The 18,501-nt window shown below is 44.9% G+C and overlaps 1 protein-coding gene across 2 annotated transcripts in view; it reads left to right on the top strand.

Moving 5' to 3' along the window:
- SORCS2 (sortilin related VPS10 domain containing receptor 2) overlaps positions 1-18,501 on the top strand; it is a 1,226,315-nt gene that overhangs the window by 1,133,118 nt on the left and 74,696 nt on the right. For both annotated transcript variants that reach the window (XM_073647901.1, XM_073647911.1), the window contains exons 15-17: positions 6,474-6,594; positions 8,160-8,293; positions 9,883-10,008. In XM_073647901.1, the coding sequence (XP_073504002.1) occupies positions 6,474-6,594; positions 8,160-8,293; positions 9,883-10,008 (381 nt within the window). The remainder of the gene's footprint in view (positions 1-6,473; positions 6,595-8,159; positions 8,294-9,882; positions 10,009-18,501) is intronic.

The following is an 18,501-nucleotide window of genomic DNA, read 5'->3' as shown; positions in this document are numbered from 1 at the left end:
GACATGCAGAAGCGCGCTTGCACACAAGAAAACAAGCGCACACAGACACATACTAAGGGCTCTTTCACACATCAGTACATGCGGTGACAGTTTCCACACGTACCAGAAACATTGGTACACGTAGACCCATTCACATGAATGTGCACATGTCAGTGTGTTTCCACTTTCCACAGACCATGTGGTGTCCGTGGGCAAAACACGCTAACATGTCTGTTTTTTACCTGCTGCACGGGCCGCAAAACGTCCTGCACACTGATGACAGTTAGCGCTCTTCCCAAGCACCGGGTGCTGAACGCTGCCCTCATCATAGATCCCTGCCGGTGCTGAAATCAGCAGCAGCAGGGTCAATGATGAGAGTAGTAGTCTACTCCTGCTGTGTACAACTTTAAAAATAAGAATAAAATTTAAAAAATCCTTATACTCACCTCTACTAAGTGTCACCAGCTGTAATCTGTGCGAGCGCTCACACCGATGAGAATGACTCCTGCAGCGAGTGGGCCCCGGAGCTGCGCTCAACAAGTGGTGCCCTGTCATTCACTAAGCGCAGCTTCGGGGCCTACTTGCTGCAGGAGTCATTCTCCTCGGCGTGAGCGCTCGCATGTACAGCGGGTGACACTTAGTAGAGGTTAGTATATGTATTTTTTTATTTTATTCTTCTTTTTAAAGTTGTACACAGCGGGAGTAGACCACTACTCTAATCATTGACCCTGCTGCTGCTGATCGCAGCGCCGGCAGGGATCTATGATGAGGGCAGCGTTCAGCACCCGACTCCTGGGAACAGCGCTAACTGTACACTGCTTCCCAAGCGCCAGTATGTGTCACATGGATGACACACGTGGACACGGATATCTCCAGTCCCGTAAATATCAGGACATGTGAAAGAGCCCTAATATACACACGCAGATACACATACTCACAGAAATGGGGACACGTACACACGCAGGCAAGCACACACAGAAATGCACACGCAGTCATGCTCAGACACACTCAGACAATCACACTCACAAAAATGCAGACACGCAGGGAAGAACGCACACACGTGTGTAGACACATATACACACGTAGACATGCAGGCACTCAAATACACACACACACAAACACACACATGCAGTCATATACACTACACACACACACATACAGGCATACACACACACAGGCATATATACACTACACGCACACACATGCAGGCATATACACACACACATGCAGGCATATACACACACACATGCAGGCATATACACACACACACAGGCATTTACACACACACACACACATGCAGGCAGCATATACATAAAAATTCATACAAACACGCACAAATTGTGCACTACCTTGGCTTGTCTCCAGTCCGGCCCATATAGTGTACAGACGCGCTCCTAAGGCGGGAGACTGCAGTGCAGGGCGTGCTGTGACGTCATTCTTAGCAGACGTGCGGCCCTGTCTGCTAGGTGTGCAGCACCTGCTCTCCTGCTCCCAGGCCCCTCCTGCTACTGTCCTGGGCATCGCGGCGCTGAAAGTGCGTGCGCGAGCCTTTAAAGGGCCCACGACCACTTTATTTTTCCCTTTTTTTTTTTTAATTCTCCTCTGTCTTCTCTGCAGGGGACCCGGGGCCCACCGGGAAATTTCCCGGCACCCCGCCGGGCGAGTCCAAGCCTGCTCCACACAGTATAATAGCCCCCACACAGCATGATGGCCCCCACACAGCCCTCTAGACAGTATGATGACCCCCACACAGTATGATGCCCCCACACAGCCCTCCATACAACAGAATGGCCCCACAAAGCCCTCCACACAGTATAATGGCCCCCACACAACCCTCCACACAGTATGACAGCCCCCACACAAACCTTCACCCTGTATAATTGCTCACATACAGTATAATTGCTCCCATATAGGCCTGCAAACAGTATAATGGCCCCCATATAGCCCTCCAAACTGTCACTGCCCCGATTCCTACAATATATCACTTACTGAGCTACATGCACAATCATAGTTTTCTCTGCTGAATATGTAGCAGAGCTCGGAATGCTGAGCTCTGTATAACCCAGCTCACATCACTGATTGGTAGCATTCTGTGTACCCTGTGCATAGACAGAAAGCTGCTAATCAGTAGAGGGGGTATACAGAGCAGGAGGACTAGGTGTTATGAGACAACTAGTCTTCTCGTGATAATCTCCTGCTGATAAAACACTGATTTTATTTAAACAGCAACACACAGCCCAGTAAGTGACACATCACTGGAATCAAGCTCTCAGCCCCTACATTATGCTGCTCCTAGATTACATAGCAACAACCTGTTGACAGATTCCCTTTAAGGTCCTTTTCAATGTGCTATGTGTTTATGAAGGTAAGCATAAATTCAGTTACCTAATGAGCAAGCAAAGCACTCATTCAGTGGGTTATTAGATAGTTTATGCAGCGCATCACATAGGGTAATGTAGGGGGACAAAAATAAAGTATTAACCATGATTCAGTTCCTATCGGCTGGTCAGTAGGCGAGCACTGATCGTAAAAGTTCAACTGGCGTTTGTTAACAAGATGAAATTGGCCTTTCTAAATGGACTATTAAAGGGGGTATTCAACTCTAGGGACAATTTTTTTTGCATTTGGGAGTAAAAAAAATAATAATTTTTGCAATTTAGTTTCATTCAAAATTTTGCACCATTTAGCTATTACAGGCTCTTTGCTTTACATTCAACTTTGATGTGGTCTTTGGCCATAAATCACCTGAAAGAAGTGCAAAAAAAGACAGGTAACAGAGCTACAAACGCCTTGTTGGCCCGCCATAGTTGACTGACTGACAGGCTCTCAGTTAACTTGTTTTGCAGTCAGCAATAGACAATATAACACAAGAGGCAAACAGTGCAATATTTTTTAATGGAACCCAATTGCAAAAATGATTTTTAACCCTGATTAGATGCAATTAAGTGAAAAAAAATGTCCCCAAAATGTGGAAAAAAACTTCTATTCTTGTCTAAGCAAGTTATCATCTATGAACTGGATATGGTAGATTTGTGTGGGCTTGGATTATGGGACCCCTCACCTTTTGCCAGTATGAGGGGACTCACATACCATGTTCTTCCCTGGCCACAAGAGGAGTTGAATGGAGCAGGAACTCACACAGCTAATTTATGGAAAGCCTACGGTGCCATACACTTGAATGGGCACATGAGCGACCGTTCTCTTGTTGCCAGAGGATAAAGGAGGACACAGCGGTTAATCCCCCTCGCTAGAACTGAATACCTGTTTAGGGTGTTTGTACCAAGTACAGAAATTAGTTCCTATCCAAGGTAAAGGGATAACTATGTGATCACTGGTGGTCCGACCACAGGGGGACTCTGCAGAGCCCCCAACGGCCTGCCGCAGACATCTGAACTCTGCTCTATTCATTCTCTATGGGGCTATAGCTATGTACTGTGCTTGGCTTTCTCCTTCAGCCCCAGAGAAAATGAATGGAGCCAAGTTCTCGGCATCAGTAGAAGTCCCAGCAGTCAAACCCACAGCTATTAATAAGTTATCCTATCGATTGGGGATAACTTGGTACAACCCCTTTAAGTAGATACCAGTATTATAAATTGCACTTGTCAAAAGATTTTGCATTAGACTAATTTCGCCTTTATAACACAGTTTATTTCAGTTTTTTTCAACTTCTATTTCCTGGAATGTTTTCTACTAGGTGAAATCTAAGGGGTAAGGTCTAGCATGCCAGGATGAGGAGACTTAAATGTCATTTCTTAGTTATATCTGCTCCAGGGAAAGCTGCGTGACCACAATTAACAATCCATTACAAATCTCATAACTTTTCCAGAGTCTAAAATAGCAAATGACTATAGTTATTCGGGGTTGATAGTCCGACCTATTAATGCTGAATGAGAAGATTTTCCTGGTGTGTATACATATATCTTCTGCATTGGAGCTTGTGTAAATGAAGTGTTTGAGGATAAGGATGTGAAGATTGTGCGTGTGTTAAATGAAGCGTTATAACAAGCTGGAAGTGATATCCATTCACCAGCGGAGTTCATATCTACAGTGAGAAAATGCGCTGAGGATTCTCGCTGACAATTCCCTGAGCCTCAACTTTTATTTAGATGATAAATGTAGCGTGCTTACCTGGAAGACTAACAGATGTGCTTGAAGCCCGGCATTTTATCTGGAGTATTTTTGCAAAGTAACCACAAGTTTTTAATATTCTTCAAAGCTTCAATTATTCTCAGTGGGAAGAGGAATAAATAGCAGGAGTTATATCACAGCGCCACCTAGTGGACAAAATATGTTTTCCCATAATGTTTCCATTATTATTAAACCTTTATTATGTAATATTATTAGTAATAGTGTTAACAATAATAATAATAAAGAGTTTACCAACTAAATGCATAATGTTCCTCTAGTATGTCCTCTAGCTTTGAAAGCTACAAGGTTCCCAATGCTGTGCTTGATGATTTCTATAATGCATCCATTCATACTACCCTTTTAAATCTAACCAATGTACAATCTCCACCTTCCTCAGAGAATCAGACAATAGCAAAATACACGATACGATACACATAACATTATGGGTTATAGGTAAATTAGTGACAAAATGTACATTTGGGCTAGAAAAGGTTGAACTTGATGGACCTAGGTGTTTTTTTCAATCTATGTAACTATATACTAGCAATATGATCAAGGTTTAGTATGGGCTCCAAATAAAAAGTATGGCTTCAAGGGGTTTACTAACAAATATAGTTGTACTCTGTACTGCTATAGCATGCAAACATGAACTCTATGAAATTGGAATTGCAATACTGCTCTAGATAATAGGAAAAATAAAGATACTTAGCGCATAAACTGGCCATTTCATGTGTGCCCAACAGCCAGGACAAGGCGATTCTCTTTGCTGGGAACCTAACCTAACATGTACCTCTCCTGGGCTGATAGCCTACATTTATATGGGTATATAGGATCCTGCTGTGATTAAAACCATCATAGGCTGATGGATGGAGTGCCCGATTAGAGAGCCTATGTATACAAATATCAAAAGACTGAACATTAGTTCCAAACAGAAAACAGGTGTGAACAGGTGCATACTCCATATATAACTAACAAATAAAGTTGCACTCTGTAGCGCTATAGCAGCAAACACAAAATAAATTAAATTGGAATTGCATTACTGCTCTTGAAAATAGGAAAAAACGAAGATACTTAGCACATAAATTGGTCAATTCATGTAAGCCTAGCAGCCAATGGAGGTGGATACTCTTAGTATGCACCTGTTCACTGTTTGGAAGTGACTGTCAGTCTTTGATATGGGCTTAAAGGGGTTGTCCAGCCTTAGGCTAAAAGTCGGCTGTCACTGTAAATTTGTGAATCCTCACATCATGCACACTGTGAGGATTCTCCAGTGCCGGAATCGGGAGTGGGTGGTCATGTGACCACAAGTATGCGATTTGTATACTTCCGGCCACATTCCAACTAGACGTGTCCAACCTTACTTTTGTTTATCAATTTACTAGTCGGCATGTCACCGCAATTATGCAAATCACATACTTGAGGTCATGTGTCCATCCGGTCTCGGCGGCAGAACTGGAGAATCCTGACACATGGTATTTACAAGTCGGTAGTCGCAGAGAGTGACTGCAGACTTGAACCCAAAGCCTGAACAACCCTTTTAAATATTTATGTATGTTATTATTAGTATTAAAAGTAATAATATTAATATTAAATAATGATCCTCTAGTATGTCCTCTAGCTTTGATAGCTACAAGATTCCCAGTGTTGTGTTTGATGATTCCTATAATGCATCCTTCCATCCATTCACACCACCCTATTAATCTTCCCAGTGTACAATCTCTGCCTTCCTCTGAGAATCAGGTAATACCGAAATACGTGTAAGAAGGTCAAGGTTTAGTCGGGTCATTTAAGCTTTGAATGAAAAGTTTGGCTCAAAGCCGATCTGTCACCAGATTTCTCAATACAAGCTGCAGACATTATTAGCTACAGATCAGACCTGACGAGGCTATTAAGCCCGACAGCTCGCTTTCCATGCCTGGCTGACCTCAGAAAAATGGGTGGAGGTTTGTTGAGCCGCTTCTTAGGTGTGTTCTCACATGTAGACTTGTAGTCCATATCCATCAGGTGTAATGTTCAGCTCAACGTCAGGGAAATATACAGCTCTGTGATAAGAGATCCATAGTAATGGGCGGCACGGTCTCTCAGTGGTTAGCCCTCTTGCTTTGCAGCACTGGGGTCCTGGGTTCAAATCCCACCAAGGACAATATCTGCAAGGAGTTTGTATGTTCTCCCCGTTTTTGTGTGGGTTTCCTCCGGGTTCTCCGGTTTCCTCCCACACTCCAAAGACATACTGATAGGGAATGTAAATTGTGAGCCCCAATGGGGACAGTGATGATGATGTCTGTAAAGCGCTATGGAATATGATGGCGCTATATAAGCAAAGCATAATAAAAATAGTGAAAACATAACATCTGTTTACTTCCCAGGGTCTTTGGACATATCAGTTACCGGTCAGATTGGGAGCTGGTGAAAGTTGATTTTAGACCCTTGTTCTTCAGAGAGTGCACTGAGGGGGATTACGATTCCTGGAATCTCTCAAATACACAGGTATTGTAGGAAGATGGACTAAATGCACATACACAGGCACCGGGAAATCCAATCTCCAACTTTTATCGTGTCATGTAAAGGTGCAGTATTCTGTGCTAATTAAAGATGAGTGAATCTACTGAAATGTATTTCAGACAGATTCGCTCCAGGGAGGAAAAAAAATATTTTTAGCTCCCCAAAAAGTCATATTAGGTTCTGAAGTCTCCCCAGACCCCAAACCATAATAAACAGAGGGCCAGAAAGGAGTTAAAAAAGAATAAAAGATTATACTCACCGATGCTAGGCCTACCCCTCACCGGTCCTGCAGCTGCAGTCTCTACCCAGTCCTCCACTCGCTTTGGATAGGTCTATGGATCTTTCTTCTCTTAGGTCTACGGTCCAGATCTTTGGGCGCAGACTAGACCCCACACAGTCACATGAGGTGTAACACTCGTAATTCCATCCATTATGTATGCTGCTCCCCACGTGACCATGTGAGGCCTTCTTAGAGGCAGAAGATCCAAACCAAAAACTGAAGAGAAGACCGATCCAAAGACCAATCCGAAATGAGTGGAAGACCGAGCAGGGAACTGCAGCAGCAAGAATCCACCAAAATGGCAGCCAAACACGTAAATCTATTCGGCGAAAATTTTGAATCAATTTGCTCATCTCCAGTGGCAATTAATGGGATATTTCAGTTTAAATAAACTATCATCTATACACTAGACGGGACTCCATAGACTTTCTACCAAGGATGTCATCAGAGTAGAGCAATGCTCGGTGAGCACTTACTGTATACTTCCAATCCGATACTCACCTGTTAAATCCCGCCGCCCAGCCCTTCAGCATCACTTTTTCGGTTCTACCAATCTCAGCTTATTTTCTGGCAGCAAATCATTTGCCAGCTAACCGCGTGACCCGGCTAGTGATAGGCTATAGTAGTCATGTGGTTGGCGCTAAGTGATCAGCTGCCCAGAAGCAAGCTGGGACCGGTGGTGAACGAAGGACCAATGCTTGACCAACGGGTGGATTATTATTTTTAAGCATTTCCCATCAACAGAAAAAAATGAAGATCTAACCCCTATAAGTTTCTGTTGTAGGGCCTCCAGGTAGTCAGCACTTTGACTTAAGTCTTCTACCTTTCCTAACACATGATTGTAGCCAGTCAGTGCTACACAGGTCACTTTCCTCTCCCTCTCCTTAGATACTAGAAAGTGTGACAGCTGCTTATCTTGGATCAGGCAGTACTATACACCTGTCATTCTGATTTACTGTATGCTGTAAAACAAGAGCGTTAAACAACTGGTCTAGAGTCTATTTGTTAGTACTGACACCTAGAGGCAAACTTAAAAACTGCAATATTTTCGGTTTGATTGTTTTTTTTATTATTTATTCATTGACATACACCCAATACACTTCCCATAAATAAATTTTGATTATAGCAGCTCTTTGACTAATAATTGCTTAAGGTTCAGTGAAAACTCAATGGTATAATAATTATTTTTATTGCAATATGTAGAACTGTTCAACAACAAAAAAATTGGTGGTTCGGGACTGTGTCACTAATTTATCTAATTTACATACAGGGAGAGCAATGCATTATGGGTCAACAGAGGAGCTTCCGTATGAGAAAGACATCATCATGGTGCATTAAGGGTAGGAGTTTCACCTCAGCCCTTACGTCAAGCGTATGCCAGTGTGAGAGCACAGACTATGTGTGGTAGGTATATTATATATTTTTTTTATATTTATTAATATATGATACTAATATTGGTAATGAAAATATGAGCACTAAAAATATGTCCACTTAAAAAGTTAAGTTTTCATGACTTTCTAAATTGTCCAGAGGGCTGTAGAGGGTGCAAAGGCATAGAGGTGCCCAAATGTTTCACTACCAAATAATGAGACACTTTCTGAACAGGTCCATGGCTCTTGTTCAGAAGTCATGGACCACTGATCTGGCCGCTGGACCAGGGTCCTGTGAATCAATTTACTCATCTCTCAATAGCACATATTTAATGAGGATCTTGTTACAAATATATGATGCCTGGGAATTTTAAGTTCCAACTTTGTAATAAATTAAGATCCTCACCAAACATATGCTATTAAGACATGAGTAAATCAAATTGGTCAATACGTCCTTACAGTCTTTAAGTCTTCTCAGACATTTAGAAAAAATCATTGGAAGTGCTTCAGAGTATGACTGCACCTCCCTGGCAGATTCTAAGAACCCACCCATGAGGAATCAAAGATGTGAAGGAAATAGGAGGGGAATGAAGAGAGAGGAAACAGGAATTGGAAAAAAAGGCCAGTAAGTAGCAGTCAATAAGTCCGTACTGTCTACCAGTCTTCTCAAACAATTAGTTCCAGTGATCTTGTATATCTGAGAAGAGTATGACTCTACCTCCACTGCAGATTCCAAGGACCTGGCTATGAGGAGGCATAGATGGGAGGGGAATAGGAGGATAATGAAGAAAGAGGGTACAGGAGTTGGAGAAGAGGCCAGTAAGAAGCGGTCAATAAGTCCTTGCTGTCTTCTCATACATTTATACAAGATCACTTGGACTACTTGAGAAGAGTATGGCTCTACCTTCCCTGGAGATTCGTAGAACCCACCCACCCATGAGGAGGCAAAGATGGGAGGGGAATAGGAGGGTAATGAAGAAAGAGGGTACAGGAGTTGGAGAAGAGGCCAGTAAGAAGCGGTCAATAAGTCTTTGCTGTCTTCTCATACATTTATACAAGATCACTTGGACTACTTGAGAAGAGTATGGCTCTACCTTCCCTGGAGATTCCTAGAACCCACCCACCCATGAGGAGGCAAAGATGGGAGAGGAATAGGAGGGTAATGAAGAGAGAGTAAACAGGAGTTGGAGAAGAGGCCAGTAATAAGCGGTCAATAAGTCCTTGCTGTCTTCTCATACATTTATACAAGATCACTTGGACTACTTGAGAAGAGTATGGCTCCACCGCCCCTGCAGATTCCAAGAACCCAATCATGAGGAAGCAAAAATGGGAGAGGAACAGGAGGGTAATGAAGAGAGAGTAAACAGGAGTTGGAGCAGAGGCCAGTAAGAAGCTAAAGAAATAGGAATGAAAAGATTTGGAGTAGGGGCAAAGCAACTGCAGATTAGAAGTTCATCAGATATACTAAGATAATATGGCTATCTTACATTAAATTAAGCCACTTATAAATAAATAGTTCTGTGAGTTTACACACTTCAGGTGATGTATATAATCTATAGCTTACTCTGAATATGTATTTCCTTGAGTGAAATGTTGATGCTCATACAAGCTCTTTATTTGCAGTGATTATGGATTTGAACAGGAAGTCACCCAAAAACAAACTAGCAGATGTTTTGCCGATTTTTGGTTTAACCCGGAATCTCCACCTGAAGATTGCATAGTAGGACAAACCTACACAAGCACAACCGGGTAAGGGTTCAGAGTTCTATTGCAAGTTCTCCATCAGGAATTGTTTGCCGTAATGACCCTGAAGAGACTGGGAACTTCATCAAGGCCAAATAAAACAGATCTTGGTCCCTGCATTTTCATACTAATGGAAAATTAAATATTTATTGTGTATCTTCCTCATCTACTGCCTGTAGATTAGCAAGCACTGTGGTCAGATGGACCAAAGGAACACATGATTATAGGATCAGACTACACATAGGGTTTGATCGTAGTCTGTTACCATGGAGACATATTGAACACATTATAATTACATGTTTTGTAAGATATTTTCTGAGAGGGTTATGTGGAGTAAGTGAATACATATATCTATAACAATAAGTAGTAGTTTTTCCTCTAATACAAGTAATGGTAATGCTCTTGGATATGGAATCATTAGTTGATTGATCGGGATCCGACCGCCAGTACCTCCATGACTACTTCTATCATTCAAAGGAGCTATGTTCCACAGTGAGTAGGTTGGAGCCAACCCCATTAATCATAAAATTAGGGCATATTCTAGAAAAGGTCTATAACATGATCAGAATACTTCTTTAAAGAGGACCTTTCACTGTATTTTTTTTTTTTAATTAAACTTAGTACCTCCTCTAATTTTTGCTGGTCCACTGATTCTGGAACAGTTTTTCTTTTTCTTCTGTGCCCCTCCATTCCAAAGTTATGCCCCCAGTAACAATGGAGCAAAATTTTCCATTGAACCAACGGGGTGTATACCATAGAACTTCAGCCATGTTTTGATTGGCCAGTGTCAGAGGAGAAAAAGCAAACGCCCACAGAGAAGTTCTGTGTATACGGCCGTGTTAGTCAAAAGGGAAAATTTGCACTATTATTGCCAGGGGGCATAACTTTGGAACAGAAGGACACAGAAGAGAAAGAAAAACTGTTCTAGAATCAGTGGAGCAGCAGAAATTGGAGGTGATACTCAGTGTAGATTAAAAAAAAATCCACTGAAAGGTCGTCTTTAAGATTGTTGTATCAGCAAAGGAGTAAAATTTATAATGGCCCTTTCTGGTTTCTGAAGTACGGGGCAGCTCTATCAGAACAGGATGGATGGCAGCGACGTTCTCAATGACTGGAAGTCTTCAAGCATGAAATTTAAAACACAGGCGCACAGTCCACCTGTACAACACAAAAGCAAGCAAAATGAAAAATAACCCTGATGGGAATAAAAAAAGAAAAGCACGAGATATGAAGCAAAATGCACCTTACAAAGTCTTAGTACCCAAAGACCTGTTTGAAAAATCATCATTGTGTCCTGATTTTCTCCAGCCCCTCTGTAGTAAATGGATGGGATCAGATGTCACCTTGTGAAGAATGACCACTTAGATGTATTGAGCTGCTGCCAGGCCCTCAGGTTCGCCATGTCAACTGAGCGTGCCCACCGCTATTAATATCAAAGAAATTTGTGATAAAACTTACTGAAAACTCCAGATTTTTGCAAAACTTGATTCCAATGTATAAAGCAGATCTGGTTCAATATACAAGGGAAGGAACATTTCACCTAATCATATAATAGGATGTGTGCTTTAGTTTTTAATTTTGGGAAGATACAGTGGTGTGAAAAAGTGTTTGCCCCCTTCCTGATTTCTTATTCTTTTGCGTGTTAGTCACACTTAAATGTTTCACATCACAAAACAAATGTAAATATTAGACAAAGATAAACACAAGTAATCACAAAATGCAGTTGTTTTTAAATGAAGGTCTTTATTATTAAGGGAAAAAGAAATCCAAACCCACAGGGCACTGTGTGAAAAAGTGATTGCCCTCTAAACCTAATAACTGGTTGGGCCCTTAGCAGCAACAACTGCAATCAAGAGTTTGCAATAATTGGCAATGAGTCTTTTACAACGCTCTGGAGGAATTTTGGCCACTCATCTTTTCAAAATTGCTGTAAATCAGCCACATTGGAAGGTTTCCGAGCATGAACCGCCTATTTAAGCTTATGCCACAGCATCTCAGTCGGATTAAGGTCAGGCCTTTGACTAGGCCACTGCAAAGTCTTAATTTTTTTTTTCTTAATCCATTCAGAGGTGGACTTGCTGGTGTGTTTTGGATCATTATTATCCTGCTGCATAAGCCACATGCGCTTCAGCTTGAGGTCACAAACAGATGGCCGGACATTCTTCTTTAGGGTTTTTTAGTAGACAGCAGAATTTATCGTTCCATTTACAACAGCAAGTCTTCCAGGTACTGAAGAAGCAAAACAGCCCCAGACCATCACACTACCACCATCATATTTTACTGTTGGCATGAGCCTTTATATTCTTTTTGCTCTGTAGTGGCTTTCATCTTGGAACTCTGCCACGCATGCCATTTTTGCCCAGTCTGTTTCTTATGGTGGAGTCATGAACACTGACCTTAACTGAGGCAAGTGAGGCCTGCAGTTCTTTGGATGTTGTTGTGGGGTCTTTTGTGACCTCTTGGGTGAGTTGTTGCTGCGCTATTGGGGTAATTTTGGTCGGCCGGCCACTCATGGGAAGGTTCACCACTGTTCCATGTTTTCACCATTTGTGGATAATGGCTCTCACTGTGGTTCATTGGAGTCCCAAACTTTTAGAAATGGCTTTATAACCATTACCAGACTGATAGATCTCAATCACTTTGTTTCTCATTTGTTCCTTAATTTCTTTGGATCTCGGCATGATGTCTAGCTTTTGAGGAACTTTTGGTCTACTTCACTTTGTCAGGCAGGTCCTATTTAAGTGATTTCTTGATTGAGAACAGGTGTGGCAGTAATCAGGCCTGTGTGTGGTTAGGGAAATTGAACTCAGCTTCCCAAAGATGTGATAAACTACAGTTAATTTATGTTTTAAGAGGGGGAGGGGGCAATCACTTTTTCACACAGGGCCCTGTAGGTTTGAATTTCTCTTTTCCCTTAATAATAAAGACCTTCATTTAAAAACTGCATTTTGTGGTTACTTGTGTTATCTTTGTCTAATATTTACATTTGTTTTGTGATCTGAAACAATTAAGTGTGACAAACATGCAAAAGAATAAGAAATCAGGAAGGGGGCAAACACTTTTTCACACCACTGTATTTAGAAACTCAGCATGAGCTATTATTATGAGGTGTTAAGTAAAGCCATCTATTGTGAAAAGCAGTCTGTGTCTCTCCTACAGTCAATGGCACCAAGAGGTTTAAAGGAGGTGACAGCAAGATGCCCTCAAATACAGTGACAGCCACAGTATAATGATGTAGTCTACCAAGGTACAGTGCCAGACACAGTATGATATAACTTCCCCAGGTCCAGTGCCAGACTCAGTACAATGATATAGTCTGCCTGGGCCAGTGCCAGACACAGTACAATGATATAGTCTGCCCGGGTCCAGTGCCAGACACAGTACAATGACATAGTCTGCCCGGGTCCAGTGCCAGACACAGTACAATGACATAGTCTGCCCGGGTCCAGTGCCAGACACAGTACAATGACATAGTCTGCCCGGGTCCAGTGCCAGACACAGTACAATGATATAGTCTGCCCGGGTCCAGTGCCAGACACAGTACAATGATATAGTCTGCCCAGGTCCAGTGCCAGACACAGTACAATGATATAGTCTGCCCAAGTCCACTGCCAGACACAGTACAATGATATAGTCTGCCCAAGTCCACTGCCAGACACAGTACAATGATATAGTCTGCCCAAGTCCACTGCCAGACACAGTGCAATGATATAGTGCCCAGGTCCAGTGCCAGACACAGTGCAATGATATAGTCTGCCCGGGTCCAGTGCCAGACACAGTACAATGATATAGTCTGCCCAGGTCCAGTGCCAGACACAGTACAATGATATAGTCTGCCCAAGTCCACTGCCAGACACAGTACAATGATATAGTCTGCCCAGGTCCAGTGCCAGACACAGTACAATGATATAGTCTGCCCAGGTCCACTGCCAGACACAGTACAATGATATAGTCTGCCCAAGTCCACTGCCAGACACAGTACAATGATATAGTCTGCCCAGGTCCAGTGCCAGACACAGTACAATGATATAGTCTCCCCAAGTCGAGTGACAGACACAGTACAATGATATAGTCTGCCCGGGTCCAGTGCCAGACACAGTACAATGATATAGTCTGCCCAGGTCCAGTGCCAGACACAGTACAATGACATAGTCTGCCCAGGTCCAGTGCCAGACACAGTACAATGATATAGTCTGCCCGGGTCCAGTGCCAGACACAGTACTTTATTATTATTATTATTATTATAGCGCCATTTATTCCATGGCGCTTTACATGTGATAGGGATGTACATAACAAAAGCATTTACATAATCTTAACAAGACGAGTCAGCGACTGGTACAGGAGGAGCGAGGTCCCTGCCCGTGAGGGCTGACAATCTACAAGGGATGGGTGAGGATACAGTAGGTGAGGGTAGAGCTGGTCGTGCAGCGGTATGGTGGAGCGATGGTTAATGCAGGTTGTAGGCTTGTCGGAAGAGGTAGGTCTTCAGGTTCCTTTTGAAGGTTTCCACGGTCGGCAAGAGTCTGATATGTTGGGGTAGAGAGTTCCAGAGTAGGGGGGAAGCACGGGAGAAATCTTGTATACGATTGTGGGAGGAGGAGATAAGAGGGGAGTAGAGAAGAAGATCTTGTGAGGATCGGAGGTTGAGTGCAGGTATGTATCGGGAGACTAGGTCACAGATGTATGGGGGAGACAGGTTGTGGATGGCTTTGTATGCCATGGTTAGGGTTTTGAACTGAATTCTCTGGGCAATGGGGAGCCAGTGAAGGGATTGACAGAGAGGAGAGGCCGGGGAATAGCGGGAGGACAGGTGGATTAGTCGAGCAGCAGAGTTTAGGATAGATTGGAGAGGCGCAAGAGTGTTGGAAGGGAGGCCACGGAGCAGGAGGTTGCAGTAGTCGAGGTGAGAGATGATCAGGGCATGCACTAGTGTTTTTGCAGAGTCTTTGCTGAGGAATGCATGGATCCGGGAGATGTTTTTGAGTTGGAGTCGGCAGGAGGTGGAAAGGGTTTGGATATGTGGCTTGAAGGAGAGATCAGAGTCCAGGGTTACTCCAAGGCAGCGAGCTTGTGGGACTGGGGAGAGTGAACAGCCATTGACGTTGATGGATAGGTCGGATGGGGATGTGAATGAGAGGGTGGAAAGATGATGAACTCTGTTTTATCCATGTTGAGTTTTAGAAATCTGTCGGAGAAGAAGGATGAGATGGCGGACAGACATTGTGGGATTCTGGTTAGTAGGGAGGAGATATCGGGTCCAGAGAGGTAGATCTGTGTGTCGTCAGCATAGAGGTGATACTGAAAACCGTGAGACTCTATGAGCTGTCCCAGGCCAAAGGTGTAGATGGAGAAGAGCAGAGGTCCTAGAACTGAACCTTGGGGGACACCGACAGATAGGGGGCGAGATGAGGAGGTGGTGCGTGAGTGGGAGACGCTGAATGTCCTGTCTGTTAAGTATGAGGAAATCCAAGATAGAGCCAAGTCCGTGATGCCAAGAGATGAGAGAATCTGGAGTAAGAGGGAATGGTCCACTGTGTCAAAGGCAGATGACAGGTCCAGAAGGAGGAGGATGGAGTAGTGTTGCTTGGATTTGGCATTTAGTAGGTCGTTGGTGACTTTGGTCAGGGCAGTTTCAGTCGAGTGATGCGGTCGGAAGCCAGATTGCAGGCGGTCGAAGAGGGAGCAGGAGAGGAGGTGGGAGGACAGTTCAAGGTGGACATGTTGTTCTAGAAGTTTTGAGGCAAAGGGGAGGAGTGATATGGGGCGGTAGCTAGTCAGAGAGGAAGGCACAAGGGAGGGCTTTTTGAGGATGGGTGTGATTGCGGCATGTTTGAAACATGAGGGGAAGACTCCGGTTGTTAGTGACAGATTGAAGAGGTGGGTTAGGGTTGGGATGAAGACTGTGGTAAGGTTAGTGATGAGGTGGGATGGGATTGGGTCAAGTTCGCAGGTGGTGAGGTGTGATTTGGAGAGTAAAGAGGAGACTTGACCTTCTGTAATGGTGGAGTAGTGGGGTTTGGAGGAGGAGGGTAGAGTAGATATGAGGAGGGGTTGTGTGGACTTTAGGCAAAAGTTTTGTCTGATGGTGTCAATCTTCTGTTTGAAGAATGAGGCAAAGTCGTCGGCTGAGATGAGAGAAGAGGGAAGAGGTGCTGGGGGATGAAGGAGAGAGTTGAAAGTGTTAAATAGCTGTTTAGGGTTGTGAGATAGGGAGGATATGAGAGATGAGAAGTAGGTTTGTTTTGCTGTAGTGAGTGCGGACTTGAAATTAGTGAGGGATTGCTTGAATGCGATGAAGTGCTCGATGGAGTGAGACCTTTTCCATCTCCGCTCCGCAACCCTGGAGGCCCGGCGCAGTTCTTTGGTAAGTTTAGTGTGCCAGGGTTGCCTGTTGAATGTGTGAGGTGTGGCGTGTGTGAGAGGGGCGATCGAGTCTAGAGCTGAAGCTATTGTGGTGTTATATGAGGCAGCAGCAACGTCTGCATCGTGTAAGGAATTTATGTCTGTAAGAGGGAGGAGGGATTCAGAGAGTGAGTGTAGGTCAAGGTGTTTGAGATTTCTGCGAGGGTGTGTGAGTTTGTGGAGTGGGGATTGTGCACCCGGAGAGGAGAGGGTAGAGAATGTGAGGAGGTTATGGTCAGAGAGAGGGAGTGGTGAGTTAGAGAGGTTAGATAGGGAACAGAGGCAGGTGAAGATGAGGTCCAGTGTGTGGCCATCTTTGTGGGTGGGTGTGGAAGACCATTGAGTGAGTCCAAAGGAGGAAGTGAGGGATAGGAGCTTAGAGACAGACGAGCGGGAAGTGTCAATGGGGATGTTGAAGTCACCCATTATGATAGTGGGATGTCAGTGGAAAGGAAGTGAAGCAGCCAGGTGGTGAAATGGTCTAAGAAGGTGGTGGCTTGCCCTGGGGGTCGGTAAACGACGGCCAGTTGGAGGTTGGACAGGGAATAGATGCGCACACAGTGCACCTCAAAAGAGGGGAGTGTAACGGAGGGTGGCAGTGGGATTTGGGTGAAAGCGCAGAGTTCTGATAGGAGGAAACCTACGCCTCCACCATGTTTGCCATTTGGGCGGGGGGTGTGGGAAAGGTGGAATCCGCCATATGAAAGGGCAGCTGGGGAGGCTGTGTCAGAGTGGGTGAGCCATGTTTCGGTGATGGCGAGGAAGGAGAGTTTGTTTGTAATGAAAAGATCGTGGATGAAGGAAAGTTTGTTGCAGACAGAGCAAGCGTTCCATAGAGCTCCTGTTAGTATAGCTGAGGAGGTGGGTATTAGTTGGATGGGAATGAGGTTAGAAGGGTTGCGACAGTTTGAGGAAGGTCGTGGATAGGAGGTAGAAGTAACTGTTGTAATGCACACGCCCGGGCTGAGCGGCGTGTGCGTGTGATTGTAGTGATTCCACTGGACCGTGCCGGAGAGTGAATGCCTGGAGGGGCGTAACTAGGTATTCACCCGATCCGACCAGGGTCGCACGACGGCATACGACGCCAGTGCACCAAGGAGGAACCGAGCAGAGGGACCAGGTGCTACTCCAGGTCAGACCCCGGACACGGCTGTTGACCCACACAGGGGAATACAGGAACAGACTGGTAGGCTGGCACACAGACTGGTGGGTATAGGCTGGCTCGACTGGGATGCAGGCAGGCGGGTATGCAGGCAGGGGGGTACAGGCAAGCACAGCTAGAGTGCAGACAGGGAGGCACTAGCAGGTAGGGACACTGGCGGGATAGGACCCAGTACACATTGGGACTCAGGAACAGAACCACAGATGTGGCGGACAAACACAGCAGAGTGAGGCCGTCCAGAGAGGTGAGCGAGAGCAGGGCAGGACGAGGCCGCCTGGAGCGGTGAGCAAGAGTAGAGCAGGACAAGGCCGCCAGGAGCGGTGAGCAAAGGGTCAGAGCTGAGTGAGACTGCCGGAGCAGTGAGCAAAAGTAAAGCAGGACGAGGCCGCCTGGAGCGGTGAGCAAGAGTGGAGCAAGACTGCCGGAGCAGTGAGCAAAAGGGTCAGAGCGGAGCAAGGCTGCCGGAGCAGTGAGCAAAAGGGTCAGAGCGGAGCAAGGCTGCCGGAGCAGTGAGCAAAAGGGTCAGAGCGGAGCAAGGCTGCCGGAGCAGCGAGCAAAGGAGCCAGAGCAGGCTAGAACCGCCGGAGCGGTGAGCAAAGGAGTCGGAGCAGGGGGGACAGGGCTCTGTTCACACGGAACAGACAGGAAGAGAAAGGCAGAGCCAGATACCCACAGGGTACTTGCAGTGAAGTAGCGAGTGGATCACAAACTCACAAACGGGAGTACAGAGACAACAAGCAGGAGTTAGGTACGAGTTTAGACTATGCAGAAAAAGGAAGGGAACGGACATAGAGGCAAAACAGGTAAAGGATAGGAGAGAGTTCAGACTGGAACTGAGTGTACGGAGGAGACCGACACTGCAGCGGGATACAGGAGCGGGTCTGGGAATACTGCCCCCAGAGAGGCGGGACGAACAGGCAAGGAGCGTGTTCAGA

The sequence above is a fragment of the Phyllobates terribilis genome, unplaced genomic scaffold (genome assembly GCF_046119375.1).
Source record: "Phyllobates terribilis strain yellow unplaced genomic scaffold, ASM4611937v1 Scaffold_1__5_contigs__length_1240528914, whole genome shotgun sequence".
NCBI lineage: Eukaryota > Metazoa > Chordata > Amphibia > Anura > Dendrobatidae > Phyllobates > Phyllobates terribilis.
Note: the sequence above shows the minus strand (reverse complement) of the source record. Positions and strands in the feature narration are given on the sequence as shown.